Source organism: Mobula birostris, chromosome 3 (assembly GCF_030028105.1).
Source record: "Mobula birostris isolate sMobBir1 chromosome 3, sMobBir1.hap1, whole genome shotgun sequence".
Classification (NCBI taxonomy): Eukaryota; Metazoa; Chordata; class Chondrichthyes; order Myliobatiformes; family Myliobatidae; genus Mobula; species Mobula birostris.
The window spans coordinates 230,308,903-230,327,543 of record NC_092372.1 but is presented as its reverse complement, the minus strand read 5'-3'; the positions used below and the strand labels follow the sequence as shown (position 1 = coordinate 230,327,543).

The 18,641-nt window shown below is 48.0% G+C and overlaps 1 protein-coding gene across 3 annotated transcripts in view; it reads right to left on the bottom strand.

The window, feature by feature from the left end:
- The window catches only part of LOC140194814 (IQ motif and ankyrin repeat domain-containing protein 1-like), a 117,886-nt gene that overhangs the window by 24,374 nt on the left and 74,871 nt on the right, over positions 1-18,641 (bottom strand). For all 3 annotated transcript variants that reach the window (XM_072252097.1, XM_072252098.1, XM_072252099.1), the window contains 4 exons: positions 15,908-16,047; positions 9,578-9,632; positions 8,489-8,581; positions 7,952-8,060 (listed from right to left, as the gene is read on the bottom strand). In XM_072252097.1, the coding sequence (XP_072108198.1) occupies positions 7,952-8,060; positions 8,489-8,581; positions 9,578-9,632; positions 15,908-16,047 (397 nt within the window). The remainder of the gene's footprint in view (positions 1-7,951; positions 8,061-8,488; positions 8,582-9,577; positions 9,633-15,907; positions 16,048-18,641) is intronic.

Sequence of the window (18,641 nt, the reverse complement as noted above, 5' to 3'; positions counted from 1 at the left end):
GGACGATGCTGAGGATGTTCTACGAGTCTGTGGTGGCCAGTGCCATCATGTTTGCTGTTGTGTGCTGGCGCAGCAGGCTGAGGGTAGCAGACACCAACAGAATCAACAAACTCATTCGTAAAGCCAGTGATGTTGTGGGGATGGAACTGGACTCTCTGACGGTGGTGTCTGAAAAGAGGATGCTGTCCTAGTTTCATGCCATCTTGGTCAATGTCTCCAATCCACTACTTAATGTACTGGGTGGACACAGGAGTATATTCAGCCAGAGACTTCCACCGAGATGCAGCACAGAGCGTCATAGGAAGTCATTCCTGCCTGTGGCCATCAAACTTTACAACTCCTCCCTTGGAGGATCAGACACCCTGAGCCGATAGGCTGGTCCTGGACTTATTTCATAATTTACTGGCATAATTTACATATTACTATTTAATTATTTATTACTATTTTCTATTACTATTTCTATTACTATTTATTATTTATGGTGCAACTGTAACGAAAACCAATTTCCCCCAGGATCAATAAAGTATGACTATAGCCTTCCTCGCCCAGTCTTGGTGTCATCTGCCAATTTCCTTATTCAGTTTACTACACTATCATCCAGATCATTGATATAGATGACAATAGAAATGGATTCAGCACCTATCCCTGTGGCACATCATTATTCACAGGCCTCGAGTCAGAGAGGCAACCATCTACCACAACTCTCTGGCTTCTCCTGTAAAGGTAATGTCTAACCAAATTTAGTACCCCATCATGTATGCCAAGTGACTGAATGTTCTCCCATGCAGGAGCTTGTCAAGTACCTTGCTAAGGTCCATGTAGACAACATCCACTGCCTTGCCTTCATCAACTTTCATACTTCTTCCTCAAACAACTGTAAGATTGATTAAGCATGGCCTATCATACACAACGCCATGTTGACCATCCATAACCAGTCCCTCCTTATCCAAATAATTAAGTATCCACCCATAGGATACCTTCTAATAACCTTCTGACTATTGATGTCAGGCTCACCAGCTTCTAGTTTCCCAACTTATTCTTTGGGCCTTTCTTAAATAAAGGAAGAGCATTCTTCTTCATGTGCCTTGTGCGTTACACGCTTGGGCGATCATGGCTCTACGTATCGAACGATCCCTTGCAGCGTCAGTGATATCTCGCACACTTAGATCTGTTAGTTCTTTCACAGCATCCATATATTTTCTTCTTTGCCTTCCTGTTCCGCATTTCCCAGGCATACGGCCTTGTAATGAAAGGCATTCTATTTCTCCCTTTCTGATGACATGGCCCGGGAATTTAAGTTTCTTCTCATTTAATGTTCTCATTAAAGATCTTTTTGTATGGGCACATTGGAGTACTGTCTCATTAGTTACCCTATCTCTATATGATATTTTCAGCTTTCTTCTAAGAAACTACATTTCTGTTGCTTCTAAGTTTCTTTGGAGTTCTGGTGTTACAGTCCATGTTTCGGAAGCATTCAGCAAGATTGACCAGATTTCAATAGCCTAAGCCTTGTTGTCATAGAACTGAGTCTGTTGGTGAAAATGGGTCTCATTTTTTGAAAGTTGGTTTTGGTAATGGCAATTCTTCTTTTTATTTCTACAGCTTTAGCTATCTTTTAATCCACTGCTACCTCACCTGTAGCTAAGGACATTTTAAAAATTTCAGCTCGGGCCCCGACAAATTCTGCATTAGCCTACCACAAGGTTCAAGGAAACAACTTGTCAGGCATTTTGGATTTATCCACCCTGATTTGCCTCAAAACAGGAAACACTTCAATCTAACCCTTTCTTCCCACATAGCCCTCAATATTTCTTACATCCATGTGTCTATCTTAAGAGTCTCTTGAACATCTCTAATGAATCTGCCTCTATCACCACCCCTGGAAGTCGTCCCGCATACTCACAATTCTCTGCTACCCACTCTATACTTTCCTCCAATTACTTTAACATCTGCCCGATGACATTAGCCACTTCCACCCTGGGATAAAATTCTCTGTTGTCCACTCCATTAATATCGCTTACCATCTTATATATCACTATCATCCCTCCCCACTGCCTTCATCAAACCAGCTTTTTCCCTTCTGCAAGTGTGGACATATTGCACTTACCCAACTCACTGAGAGATTGTCAGAAGATAACAAATGGTGGGTGAGGGCTCAGAGAGGTCCCAGGGGTGGGTCAACATTTGGGCCCTGTGTGGGGCTGGGTTTGGTCTAGTTTTGGAATTTGTTATGGCCAGTGTTGGTTCATGGTCAGGATTTAGTCAGGGTCTGGTCCAGGTTGAGTCGGTCAGGCTCTGTCATGGGTCAGAATCTGGGGCTAGTGAGGGTTAACATAGAAAATCTACTGCATAATACAGGGCTTTCGGTCCACAATGCTGTGCCGAACTTTAGAATTACCCAGAGCCCTCTATTTTTCTATGCTCCTTGTACCTGTCCAGGATTCTCTTAAAAGACCCTATTGTATCCACTTCCACCACCATCACTGGCAGCCCATTCCAAATACTCACCATCTCTACGTAAAAACCTTACCCCTGACGTCAACTCTCTACTTACCTCCAAGTACCTTAAAACTGTGCCCTCTCGTGTTAGCCATTTCAGCCCTGGGAATATGCCTCTGACTATCTACATGATCAATGCCTCTCATCATCTTTATACACCTCTATCAGGTCACCTCTCATCTGCCGTCACTCCAAGGAGAAAAGGCCAAGTTCACTAAACCTACTTTCATAAGGCTTGCTCCCCAATCCAGGCAACATCCTTGTAAATCTCCACTGCACACTTTCTATAGTTTCCACATCCTTCCTGTAGTGAGATGATGAGAACAGTACACAAAGTGGGGTCTGACCAGGGTCCGATATAGCTGTAACATTACTTCTCGGCTCTTGAACTCGATGTCACGGTAGATGAAGACCAATACACCGTACGCCTTCCGAACCACACAGTCAATGTGCGCAGCTGCTTTGAGCGTCCTATTGCCAAGATCCTCTTCCATAGTGAATACTGAAGCAAAGTATTCATTAAGTACCTCTGTGATCTCCCCTGTTTCAATACTCACTTTTCCACTGCCACGCTTGATTGGTCCTATTCTCTCATGTCTTATCCTCTTGCTCTTCACATACTTGTAGAATGCTTTGGGTTTTTCCTTAGTCCGGTCCACTAAGGCCTTCTCATGGCCCTTTCTGCCTCTCCTAATTTCTTTCTTAAGCTCCTTCCTATTAGCCTTATAATCTTCTAGATCTCTATCATTACCTAATTTTTTGAACCTTTCATAAGCTCTTCTTTTCTTCTTGGCTAGATTTACACCAGCCCTTGTACACCACAGTTCCTGTACCCGACCATCTTTTCCCTGTCTCATTGGAACGTACCTATGCAGAACTGCAGGTAAATATCCCCTGAACATTTGCCACATCTCTTCCGTACATTTCCCTGAGAACATCTGCTCCCAATTTACACTTTCAAGTTCCTGTCTGATAGCTTCATATTTCCCCTTACTCCAATTAAATGCTTTCCTAACTTGTCTGTTCCTATTCCTCTCCAATGCCATGGTAAAGGAGATAGAATTGTGATCACTATCTCCAAAATGCTCTCCAACTGAGAGATCTGACACCTGACCAGGTTCATTTCCCAATACTAGATCAAGTACAACCTCTCCTCTTGCAGGCTTATCTGCATATTGTGTCAAGAAACATTCTTGAACACACCTAACAAACTCCACCCTATCCAAACCCCTTGCTCTGGGGACATGCCAATCGTTGTTTGGGAAATTAAAATCTCCCACCATGACAACCCTGTTATTATTACACCTTTCCAGAATCTGTCTCCCTATCTGCTCCTCAATGTCCCTGTTTCTATGGAGTGGTCTATAAAAAACACCTAGTAGAGATATTGACCGCCTTCCTGTTCCTAACCTCCACCCAGATAGACTCCGTAGACAATCCCTCCACGTCTTCCTCCTTTTCTGCAGCAGTGAAACTATCTCTGATTAACAGCGCCATGCTCCCACCTCTTTTGCTTCCCTCCCTGTCTTTTCTGAAACATCTAAAGCCTGGCAATCGAAGTAACCTTTCCTAGCCCTGAGCCATCCACATCTCTGTAATGGCCACAACATCATATCCTATGCCCCTTGAAGTAAATGCCAACATTGCATTTACCTTCTTTACCACAGACTCAACCTGTGAATTAACCTTCTGGAAGTCTTGCACGAGGACTCCTTAGTCCCTTTGCACCTCTGATATTTGAATTTTCTCCCCATTTGGATAATAGTCTGCACTATTGTTCCTTTTACCAAAATGCATTATCATACATTTTCCAACACTGTATTCCATCTGCCACTTCTTTGTCCATTCTTCCAATTTGTCTAAGTTCTGCTGCGATCGCATTGCTTCCTCAGCACTACCTACCCCTCCACCTATCTTTGTATCATCTCAAACTTTGCCACAAAGCCATCTATTCCATTATCTAAATCACTGACAAACAATGTGAAAAGTAGCTGTCCCAATACTGACTGTTGAGGAACACCACTAGTTACAGTCAGCCAACCAGAAAAGGCCCCTTTTATTACGACTCACTGCCTCCTGTCTGTCAGCCATTCTGCTGTCCATGCCAGTATCTTTCCTGTGACGCCATACGATTTTATCTTGTTCAGCAGCCTCCTGTGCGGCACATTATCAAAGGCCTTCTGAAAATTTAAGTAAATGACATCTACTGCCTTTCCTTTGTCCACCCTGCTTGTTACATCCTTGAAGAATTCTAACAGATTTTTCAGACAAGATTTCCCTTCACAGAAAACATTCTGACTTTGACTCATTTTATGGGATTATTTTATTGGATGAGGTTGGTTTGGTCAGGGTCTGGGTTTGAGACCATAAGACCATAAGACAAAGGAGCAGAATTAGGCCAACTGGCCCATCGAGCCTACTCCACTATTCAATCATGGTTGATCCTTTTTTTCGAAATCTCCTCCTCAACCCCAGCTCCCGGCCTTCTCCCTGTAACCTTTGATCCCATGTCCAATCAAGAATCTATCAATATCTGCCTTAAATACACCCAGCAAGCTGGTTTCCACAGCTGCATGTGGTGACAAATTCCACATATTCACCACCTTTTGACTGTAGAAATTTCTCCACATCTCTGTTTTGAAAGGGTGCCTCTCTATCCTGAGGCTGTGACCTCTTGCCTTAGACTCTCCCACCATGGGAAACACCCTTTTCACATCTACTCTGTCAAGGCCTTTCAACATCCGAAAGGTTTCAGTGAGATTCCCACTCATTCTTCAGAATTCCAGTGAGTACAGACCCAGAGCCATCAAACGTTCCTTGTATGATAACCCTTTTAGTCCTGGAATTATCCTTGTGAACTTCCTCTGGACCCTCTTCAATGCCAACACATCTTTTCTAAGATGAGGGGCCCAAAACTGTTCACAATACTCAAGGTGAGGCCTCACCAGTGCCTTATAAAGCCTCAGTATCACATACTTGCTCTTGTATTCTAGACCTCTTGAAATGAATGCTAGCATTGCATTTGCCTTCCTCACCACCAACTCAACCTGCAAGTCAGCCTTCAGGGTGTTCTGCACAAGGACTCCCAATTCCAATTGCATCTCAGATTCCTGGATTTTCTCCCCATTTAGAAAATAGTCCACACATTTATTTCTACTACCAAAGTGCATGACCATGCATTTTCCAGCATTGTATTTCATTTGCCACTTTCTTGCCCATTCTCCTAATCTGTGTAGGTCTTTCTGCATCCTACCTGTTTCCTCAACACTACCTGCCCCTCCACCAATTTTTGTATCATCTTTAAACTTGGTAAAAAAGCCATCTATTCCATCACCTAAATCATTGATATACAGCATAAAAAGAAGTGGTCCCAACACTGACACCAGTGGAACACCACTAGTCACTGGCAGCCAACCAGAAAAGGATCCTTTAATTCCCACTCGTTGCTTCCTACCTATCAGCCAATGCTCTAACCATGTTAGGAACTTTCCTGTAATGTCATGGGTTATTAACCTGGTAAGCAGCCTGGTGTGTGGTACCTTGTCAAAGGCCTTCTGAAAGTCCAAATATACAACATCCACTACATCCCCTTTATCTATCCTACTTGTAATCTCCTCAAAGAATTCCAGCAGGTTTGTCAGGCAGGATGTTCCCTGAAGGAAACCATACTGACTTTGTACTATCTTGTCCTGTGTCACCAAGTACTCCCAACCACTGAGGTCAGGCTAACTGGTCTATAATTTCCTTTCTGCTGCCTTCCTCCTTTCTTAAAGAGTGGAGTGACATTTGCAATTTTCCAGTCCTCTGGCACCATGCCAGAGTCGAATAATTTTTGAAAGGTCATTTCTAGCGCCACCACAATCTCTAATGCTACCTCTTTCAGAACCCTAGGGTGCAGTTCTTCTGGTCCAGGTGACTTATGTACCTTTAGGTCTTTCAGCTTTTTGAGGACCTTCTCCATTGTAATAGTAACTGCACTCACTTCTCTTCCTTCACACACTACAACATTAGGTATACTGCTTGTGTCTTCCACAGTGAAGACTGATGCAAAATACTCATTTAGTTCATCAGCAATCTCCTTGTCCCCCATTATTTCTCCTGCCTCATTTTCTAGCAGTTCTATATCCATTCTCATTTCTTTTATTTTTAACATATTTGATAAAACTTTTACTATCCTCTTTGATATTATTTGCTAGCTTGCTTTCATATTTCATCTTTTCTCTGTAGGTTTTTAAAAACTTCCCACTAATTTTTGCTTTGTTGTATGCCCTTTCTTTTGTTTTTACGATAGCTTTGACTTCTCTTGTCGGCCATGGTTGTACTGTTTTACCATTTGAGTATTTCTTCATTTTTGGAATACACATGTCCTGCACCTTCCTCATTTTCCCCAGAAACACATACCATTGCTGCTCTGCTGACATCCCTGCCAGCAGCTCTTTCCAATTTACTTTGGCCAACTCCTCTCTCATACCACTGTAAGGGAAAAAATACTGCTACATCAGACTTTACTTTCTGCCTATCAAATTTCAAGTTGAAATCAATCATATTATGATCACTGTCTCCCGAGGGCTCTTTTACCATAAGCTCCTTAATCACCTCCAGTTCATTACATAACACCCAATCCAGTATAGCTGATCTCCTAGTAGGCGCAATGACAAATTGCTCTAAAAAGCTATCTCTTAGGCATTCAGCAAACTCACTCGCTTGAGATCCATTGCCAACCTGATTTTCCCAATTGACCTGCATGTTAAGATCTCCCATGACTGTCATAACATTCCCCTTTTGAATGCCTTTTCTATTTCCTGTTGTAATCTGTGCTCCATCTCCCAGCCACTGTTGGGAGGCCTGTGTATAACTGCCATCAACATCCTTTTACCCTTGCAGTTCCTTCACTCAACCCACAATGATTCAACATCTTCCAATCCTATGTCACATCTTTCTACTGATCTGATGCCATTCTTTATCAGTGGAGCCACACCACCCCCTCTGCCTACCTTCCTATCCCTCCGATATAACATGTAACCTTGGACATTCAGCTCCCAACTACAACCGTCCTTCAGCCTTGATTCTGTGATAACCACAACAACATACTTGACGATCTGCAATATTGCAACAAGATCATCAGCCTTATTTCTTATACTACGCGCATTTAGATACAACATCTTGAGTACCGTATTTGCTATCCTTTTGGATTCTGCATCCCTAATGATTTGATACACAGCCTGTTGGCTGCATCTAAGACTCATCACCTGCCTGCTCTTACTGACAAGCTATCTTTACTCTTTTACCATCCGTCCTATCCTGAGTCTCTTCACTCCAGTTCCCACCCCCCACCAAGCTAGTTTGGTTAGGATTCAGGGTGGGAGACTGAGTTCAGTTAGGGTCTGCTTTGCGGTCTGTGTTTGGTTTGGATCTGGTGCAGGACGGGCTCTGGTCCCTCGCTGTGACCCACCTCTCTGAAGCCTCTCCCTCAGCTGCAGCTTGGCCAGTGAGAGTTTCTGCTCTGCCTCGGCCACTGCTGACTTCTTCACTGCCAACAGTTCCTCTGCATCGTGGACAGCCTGAGGACAGAGGGAGGTGTCAGACCACACTGGAACTGCTGAAGACTACCCTATCTCGTGCATCAGGCACGGCACACTGCACCACACTCCCCATCAGCCCGCCTCGGTGCACACAGCCATAGATCCACCCTGTCATCCATTCAGCTGCAGACCACCGTGGGGTCTGTTCTGTGCACGGGACAGGGCACGAGTGGGGGGGGAGTGGAGAGAGAGGGGGACAGAGAGAGGGGAGAGGGCGAGGGGGGGCGGGGGGAGAGGGGGGAGAGAAGCAGCGGTTGCAGATTGGGGAAGATACTGTGAGTGAGACAAAGGGAGAGAAGTGAAAGGATGGGGGTGGGGTTTGCAGACTGAGGAGGGAGGCAGAGACGGCGAGGGAGGGAGGGAGGGTCGGAGAAAGTTGTGTCCTCCTCGGATTAGGGCTGACTGACCTGCAGTGTGATGTTGGTCTTGCCCATGTCCTTGCTCACACACTTGTCGTGCTCGCTGATGCGTTTGTGGAGTTCACAATATGCTTTCTGCAGCTGGTGGAGAATGGCCATGTTAAATGTGTCCCCTGTTCACCTGGTCCCTCCCAGTCTGTCCCACCCACACAGACCACCAGGGTCTGTCCCACCTGCACAGACCACCTGGGTCTGTCCCCCACCCTCACTCACCACCTGGGTCTGTCCCAGTCTGTCCCCACCCCCACTCACCACCTGGGTCTGTCCCCACCCTCACATGCCACCTGGGTCTGTTCCACCTGAACACACCACCTGGGTCTGACCCAGTCTGTCCCCACCCTCACACACCACCTGGGTCTGTCACAGTCTGTCCCCACCCTCACACATCACCTGGGTCTTTCCCAGTCTGTCCCACCCTCACACACCACCTGGGTCTGTCCCAGTCTGTACCCACCCTCACACACCATCTGGGTCTGTTCCACCCTCACACACCACCTGGGTCTATCCCAGTCTGTCCCCACCCTCACACGCCACCTGGGTCTGTCCCAGTCTGTCCCCACCCTCACACACCACCTGGGTCTGTCCCAGTCTGTCCTCACCCTCACTCACCACCTGGGTCTGTCCCAGTCTGTCCCCTCCCTCACACACCACCAGCATCTGTACCCACCCTCAGATACTAACTGGGTCTGTGCTCACTCTCACACACCAACCGGGTCAGTGTGGAGAGTGTGGGGAGTGCAGGGGAAAAGTTTGTGTCTCCCCAGGGGTCAGACAGGTGTGTGTGATGGTGAGGGAGGAGGCTGCGACTCCCCTGGGGTCATTGAGGGGAGTGAGGTGGTAGGGGGGACTCCATGACTCCCCAGGGGTCAGTGAGGGAAGCCTGGGGGTGGGAGAGGAGTTTGTGACTCCCCAGGAATCAATGAGAGGAGAGCAGGGGTTGGAGAGAGCTTGTGACACCACGGGGGGACAGACAGGTGTGAGTGAGGGTGGGGGAGGAATGCGCAGTTCCCCAGGGGTCAGTGAGCCAGCAGCAGATGGTGGTGCTGGAGACAGAGCAGGGATTTCGGGCAAACCCACCTCGTGCTGATACTGGGACAGCTCCTTCGTCAGTTCTGAAACCTGGCTCTGGATCCTGGACACAGAGGAGTCAGGTTACAAGACCACAGTCTGAAGCAGCCCCCAGCCAACACAGCCCCCAACAACACAACCCCAATCCAACACATACCCTCAATACCACAACCCCAGCCAATCAACAACACATACCCTCAATACCACAACCCCAGCCAATCAACAACACATACCCTCAATACCACAACTCCAGCCAATACAGCCCCCAACACTACCCCAATCCAACACATACCCTCAAAACCACAACCACAATCAACACACCCCGTCAACAACACAACCCCAATCCAACACAACCCCCACCCAACATACACTCTCAAAACCAAAACTCTCACACAACACACACTCAACAACACAAACCCCACCTGGCGCAGGCCTGCAACACCACAACCCCAGCCAACACACACCCTCGACACCACGACCCAAATCCAACACACACCCTCAAGCTCAGAACCCCCACTCCACACACACACACACACACACACACAACCCCCCACCCCACAAACATCCTCAACCCATCCCACACACACACCCTCAATTCCACCCAACACACACCCTCAACACAAGCCCCACCAATAGAGACACACCCTCAACATCACAGCCCCCAACCAACACAAACCCTTACCCCACAGCCGCCAGCTAACACTCTCTCAACTGCACAACTCCAAACCAAACACACCCTCATCCTTACAACCCTACAATCTAATCCAATACACACACCCGCAACACCAAATCCCACCAAACAGACATATCAACATCACAGCCCCCCAACACGAACACCCTCAACACAACAATCCCCACCCAACACAAACACTCACCCCCACAAACTCCACAAGACATGCTCAGCACCAGAACCCCAACCCAACACATACCCTCAACATACAACCCTGGGCCTACACACACATCTTCAACACCACAATGCACACCCAGCAGGCTCCCTCAAACCTCCAACACCCACCCATCAACCCTCACCCAACAAGGCCCTGATGCCGCCCGAACTGCTGAATTCATTCAGTGTACTGAAAGTATTGCTTTGATCACAGCATCTGCAGATTATTTTGTGTTTACCTCAACACAACAGCCTCTACCCCACATACACCCTAAAACCCACAAACCCTACCCAACACAACCTCAACACCATAAGACCCACCCCCCCACACACAGAAACCCTCAACATCACAGCCCCGCCCCAACACAAACTCTCAACTCCCACCCAAAACACGACCTCGACACCAAAACCCCCATGAAACATACACACCCTACACACACACACCCTCAACACAACCCTCACCCAAAACACTCTAAACCCCACATACACCCTCAACCCCCACCTAACACACTCCCTAAACCCCACAATCCTCACTCAAAACACATCCTCAGCACAACACCCACCTCACACAGACCCTCAACCTCAAAACCCTTCTTCACATGCAACCTCAACCACACAATCCCCACTCAACACTCACCCTCAACACCACAACACATATGCTCCCACACACACACTCTCAAAACCACAACCCCAACACCACACACACCTAAAACCCACCCTCAATACTATAAACCCCACACAACACACTCCCTCAGCCCCATAATCCTCACTCAAAACACACCCTCAACACCACAACCCCCACCCCACACACACATCCACAACCTCACTATGCAAACACCCACAATCCCAACACTCACCCAACAAACACCCTCAGCTCTACAGACCCACAGACACTCAACACTTCAAACCTAAGTGAACACACACCCTCAACACCACTACACCCAAGCAGCACACACACACCTCCAACCCACAATGCTCACTGTGCACACATTCTTAACCTAACACCCAGCCCGCACAAACTCTCAACCACACAACTCCCACCAAAAACACACTCATCTTTACAACCCACACCCACCCTCAAACCCACAATTCTAACCCCACATACAGCACACATCCTCAACACCACAACCTCTACCCCACACACATCCAGAACACCGTAACCCACAGGCAACAAAGAAACCCGCAACTCAACAATCCCACCTCACACTCAACCTCAACACCACAAACCCCAACCCACACACAAACATACTCAACCCACAATGCACAGCCAGCACATACCCTCAACACTGCAACCCCCACTGTCAACCATACACCAACACAAAACACACGCTCAACACCACCACCCCCACCAAACACACAACCCACTATCACAACTTCCACCCAACGCGCACCAACACAACTCTCACCGAAAACATACACTCAACACCACAAGCCCCACCCCACACAGACCCTCAACATCACAACCCACACCCTACACAAACACCCTCCTCTCCACAGCCTGCACCCCACACACACCCTAAATGCCACAATTCTCAGCCCACACACATCTCATCAAAAAACCCCACCGACCACACTCACTCAGCCACATACTCCTCACCACACACACACCCTCAACACCACAACCTCCACCTGAAACACACCCTCAACACCCTAATCCCCACCCAAAACACAACTGTAACACAATCCCCACAGAACAAACCCCTCAACCTAATAACCCCCACACATCACACTCATAACCACAACCCCAAATGAATGCACATACTCTACACCACAAACCCCACCCAACACACACCCTAAACACCAGACTCCCAACGAACATATACTTTCAACTCCAAGACCCCCAACCAACATACAACCTCAACCCTACAATGCCCACTCCACATGCACCCTAAAGCACACAACTCCAACTCAACCCACACCCTCAACACCACAACACCCACCCTCCACACACACACTCAATCCCACAACACACACCCAGTACACACTCTCAACCCCACAGCTCCCACTCCATATGCACCCTAAACCACACAACCCCCACCTCACACACACCCACAGACTCACAAACCCCATCCTACACATCCTGAACACCAGAGCCCAAACCCACCACACACACACTCAACACCACAACACCCACCCAACACACACCAACACTAGAGCCCACACCCCACACACACACTCAGCACAACACCTACCCAACACACATCAACACCAAAGTCCACATCGCACACACACGCAACACCCACCCCCACAACTCCCACCCAACACACACACTCAACACAACAGCCACCCAACACACACCCACAACTCCCACCTAACACATATCCAACACACACACCACAACCTTCACCCAACACACTCTCTGCACAACCCCCACCCAACACACTACACCACAACCCCCACCAATACACGCCCAAAACACACTCTATACACAACCCCCACCCAACACACAGTTTGTACACCACAACCTCCACCCAACACATACCCACCACCACAACCTCAACCCAAGACACACCCCCTACACCACAACACTTATCCAAGACACACCCGCAACATCACAACTGCATCCCACACATGCTCCTCCACAACCCCCACTCAACACACACCCTCATCAGCATGTCCCATCCCACACACACCCTAAGCCCCACCCAACAGACACCCTGAATACCAAACCCCCACTGAACATGTACCTTCAACTCCAAAACTCCCAACCAACATACAACCACAACCTTACAATGCCCACCCCAACACACCCTAAACCCCACCTAGCACACACACTCAATATCACAGCCCCCAACCAACACAAACCTTCAACCTGACAACCCCAACAAACATAAACACTCAACCCTATAACCCCACCCCACATGCACCCTCAACACTACAACCCACACCACACACACACTCAACACCACAGCCCCAAATGAACATAGAACAGTACAGCACATTACAGGCCCTTCAGCCACAATGTTGTGCTGACCCTCAAACCCTGCCTCCCATATAACCCCCCACCTTAAATTCCTCCATATACCTGTCTAGTAGTCTCTTAAACTTCACTAGTGTATCTGCCTCCACCACTGACTCAGGCAGTGCATTCCACACACCAACCACTCTCTGAGTAAAAAACCATCCTCTAATATCCCCACTGAACTTCCCACCCCTTACCTTAAAGCCATCAACACCCTCAACCCTCACCACACACACAACCTCAACACCAGAACCCCCACCCAGCGCACTCCCTAAATCCCACAATCCTCACTGCACACACACCCTCAACAGCACAAACTCCATCCAAAGCACACCTGCAACCTAACAGCCACCCAATGCATCCCCAAATTAATGCACAGACTGACCACCAAATTCCTACCCAACACATACACTCAACTCCAAAACCCCCACCCAATGCACATCCTCAAACCCACAACTCCCAACCCACACCAACACACACCCTCAAACCCAATACAAACATCCAGCACACACCCTCAACCCCACAACACCCACCCAACAAAAATCCTCAAACCCACAACGTCCATCCCACATGCACACTCAACACCACAACCCACTCTCCACACACACAACCCTAAATGAACACACACCATCAACACCACAACCCCTACTCCAAACACACCCTCAACCATGTGCACTCCCTCAACACAACAACCCCACCTCACACACTCAACCCCACAATGCACACAGCACACATCCTGAATCCCACAAGCCTCACCCCACCCTCAACACCACAACCCCTACTCCACACACACACACACACTCAGCCATACAAAAACACAACATAGGCTCAACACAATGCCACATGACACACACTCTCAGCATAACTCCATCCCCCCCATACACCTTCAACCCCATACACCCACCCAACAAACACCCTCAACATTACAAACCCCAGCCAACACACACCCTGAACACCAACCCCCCACCCAAAAACATACCCTCAACTCCAAAACATACACTCAAGACCACAACCCCAAATGAACGCACACCCTAACACCACAACACCCAACCAACAAACACCCTGAACTTCAAATGCACACCCACCATATATCTCTAAAAAAAGAGATGGATAGAGCTCTTAAAGATAGCAGAATCAAAGATTATGGGGATAAGGCAGGAACTAGATACTGATTGTGGATAATCAGCCATGATCACAGTGAATGGCGGTGCTGGCTCGAAGGGCCGAATGGCCTACTCCTGCACCTATTGTCTATATATCCTAAATTTTAAAACGTCCACCCAACACCCTCAACCCCACTGCACATGCACCTTCAACATCTCAACCGCAGCCGCACACACTCCTTTAACACGACAACCCCAACCCCACACACACACGCTCAACTGCACAACACCCACCCAACAAACACACTCAACACCACAAGCCCCACACCACACACACACTCTCAAACCCCCATGCACGCGCAGCAGAAGCACCATCCCACACACACACATCCTCAATTCCACTATGCACAAGCAGCACGCACCTTCAACCCCCCTACACCCACCCAACACGACAACCCCCAGCCAACATACATCCTCAACCCCGGAACCTGCATCCACATGCACCTTCAACCACAAAACACACACTCAACATACACCCTGAACAGCACAATATCCAACCCACACACACCCTCAACACCACAACCACCACCCAGCACACACCCCCAAACCCAATATGCACACCCAGCACACACCCTCAACCGCACAACACCCATCCAACAAGCACCTTCAGCTCCACAACCCCCACGCCGCATGCATCCTCAACACCACAATCCACACCCGTACACACACTCAAGTCCTCAATCCTTAACAAATACACACCTTCAAAACCACAACTCCCAACCAACACACACCTTCAACAACACATCCTCCAGCCCACACGCACTCAATAGCACAACTCCCAACCAACACACATCCTCAATCCCACACAACCCACCCAACATACACACCCTCAACCTGACAACCCACAACCTCAGCACCTGGTCAGTGTCTCCCAGGATCCATCTCCCCTCTTTCCACAATACTCCTACTTCCCCACCCTGAATCCAGACACGATCCAAATACAGTCTGTACCCCAGAGATTGATCCAGCTGTCAGTGTGAGTCAGGGATGTGTGAGGTGAATCCAGGGGGTTTGATGGACTTTTTGGTGCGAGGACGGTTCGCTGGGATGTGTGCATGTGTGAGGTGCTTGAGGGACTGGAGGGGTGAGGTGAGTGAAGGGTTTGAGTTAGTGGTGTGGTTGAGGGACTGGGATGACTGATGATGGTTCACTCAGGGGTGTGAGCTGAGTGAGGGTTTGAATGTCTGAAGGGGTGAGATGAATGAAGCGTTTGAGTTAATGGAGTGAGTGATGGACTGTGGTAAGTGCGGATGGTACAACCGCAGGTGTGAAGTGAGTGAGGTGTTTGCGAGTCTGAAGAGGTGAGTGGGATGTGGAGGACCCCTGACCTGTCAGCTTCCTCCTCTTTCTGCCGCTTCTCGGCTTCTCTCCTGCGTTGCAGATCGGCTTCCAGCCTCTCCCTCAGGACCACAGTGATGCTAATATCCCAGTCCTGCAGAGTCCTAAGGGTGGGGTCTGTCGACGCCACCTGGCAGAGCCATGAGACAGGTTAGCACTTGTGCCCACTCTCCACAACACACCACCAGCCCATTCCACCCTTCTTCCCCCTGCTCTCCCCGCATCACCATCCACACAAGGCAGCACACAGCACAGGTCCCGGGATCTGTGCTGGGCTGTGCCCTCCGGGGAGCTGGAGTAGCAGGGTCCTAGAACATACAACATAGCACACTACAGCCCAGTACAGGCCCTTATTATCCCAACCTTTCAACTTTCTCTAAGATCAGTCTAACCCATCCCTTCCACAATGCCCCTCATTTCTCTATCATCCATGTGCCTATCAAAAAGTCTCTCAAATGTCCCTGATTTATCAGACTCACCACGACTCCTGGAAACATGTTCCATGCACCCTCCACTCTTTCTGTAGAAAACCTACCTCGGACATCCACTCCCCCCATACTTTCCTCCAATCACCTTAAAATGATACCTCCTCATATTAGCCATTTCTGCCCTTGGAAAACGTCTTTGGGTATCCACCCTATCTGTGCCTCATCATCATTTACACCTCTATCAAGTCACCTCTCATCCTCCTTCACTCTAAAGAGATAAGCCCTAGATCACTCAATTTATCCTCATAAAGCATGCTTTCTAATCCAGGGCAGCATCCTGGTAGATCTCCTGTGAACCATCTCTAAAGCTTCCACATCCTTCCTATAATGAGGTGACCAGAAGTGAACGCAATAATCCCAGTGGTCTCACTAGGGTTTTATAGAGTTGCAACATTACTTAGAGGCTCTAGAACTCATGAGTGTCTGCAGCAGATCCACCATCCAGCAGGAGATGCATAAGAACATAAGAAATAGGAGCAGGAGTTGGCCATCTGGCCCATCAAGCCTTTTTATACTTTATACTTTATTGTCACCAAACAATTCATACTAGAACGTACAATCATCACAGTGGTATTTGATTCTGCGCTTCCTGCTCCCTGGATTACAAATATTCAATATTAAAAATAGTAAAAATTAGTAAATATTAAAAATTTAAATTATAAATCATAAATACAAAATAGAAAAATGGAAAGTAAGGTAGTGCAAAAAAAACCAAGAGGCAGGTCTGGATATTTGGAGGGTATGGCCCAGATCCGGGTCAGGATCCATTCAGCAGTCTTATCACATGGAAAGAAGCTGTTCCCAAATCTGACCGTATGAGTCTTCAAGCTCCTGAACCTTCTCCTGGAGGGAAGAGAAACGAAAAGTCTGTTGGTTGGGTGGGTCATGTCCTTGATTATCCTGGCAGCACTGCTCCGACAGCGTGCGGTGTGAAGTGAGTCCAAGAACGGAAGATTGGTTTGTGTGATGTGCTGCGCCGTGTTCATGATCTTCTGCAGCTTCTTTCGGTCTTGGCCAGGACAACTTCCATACCAGGTTGTGGTGCACCCCAGAAGAATGCTTTCTACGGTGCATCTATAAAAATTAGTGAGGATTTTAGGGGACAGGCCAAACTTCTTTAGTTTTCTCAGGAAGTAAAGGCGCTGGTGGGCCTTCTTGGCAGTGAACTCTGCTTGGTTGGACCAAGTCAGGTCACTTGTGATATTGACCCCGAGGAACTTAAAGCTTTTGACCTGTTCCACTTGCGCACCGCCGATGTAAATTGGGTCGTGCAGTCCACTACTGTTTCTGAAGTTAACAACCAATTCCTTCATCTTGTTGACGTTGAGGTTATTGTCTTTGCACCATGCCACCAGGTTCTTAATTTCCTCTCTGTACTCAAACTCATCATTACCCGAGATATGGCCTACATTTGTTGTGTCATCAGCAAGCTTATATATTGAGTTTGATGGAAACTTGGCTACACAATCATGGGTATACAGTGAGTACAGCAGGGGGTTGAGTACACAGCCTTGTGGGGCACCGGTGCTCAGAGTGATTGTAGAGGAGAGCTTATCCCCTATTTTAACAGCCTGGGTCCTGTCTGTGAGGAAGTTGGAGATCCAGCTGCAGATCTGAGTGCTAAGGCCTAGGTTCCGGAGCTTAGGAATCAGTTTATTTGGAATGATGGTATTAAAGGCAGAGCTGTAGTCAATGAAAAGGAGCCTTACGTACGCATCTTTATTCTCCAGGTGTTCTAAGGAGGAACGTAGGGCCAGAGAGATGGCATCTGCCATTGACCTGTTGCTCCGGTAGGCGAATTGCAAAGCGCCGAGGTTGACCGGTAGGCTATGGTTGATGTGGGCCATAACCAATCTCTCGAAGCACTTCATAACATTTGATATCAGAGCCACAGGTCAATAGTCATTCAGGCGTGCCACCTTGCTCTTCTTTGGCACTGGGATTATCGTTGCCTTCTTAAAACACGAGGGGATCTTAGACTGAAGCAAGGAACAGTCCACAATTCAATAATATTATGGCTGACAACATGAATTCTGCAGATGCTGGAAATTCAAGCAACACACATCAAAGTTGCTGGTGAAAGCAGCAGGCCAGGTAGCATCTCTAGGAAGAGGTACAGTCAACTTTTCAGGCCGAGACCCTTTGTCAGGACTAGTTCTGACGAAGGGTCTCGGCCCGAAACGTCAACTGTACCTCTTCCTAGAGATGCTGCCTGGTCTATCAGGCAGGGACTTGG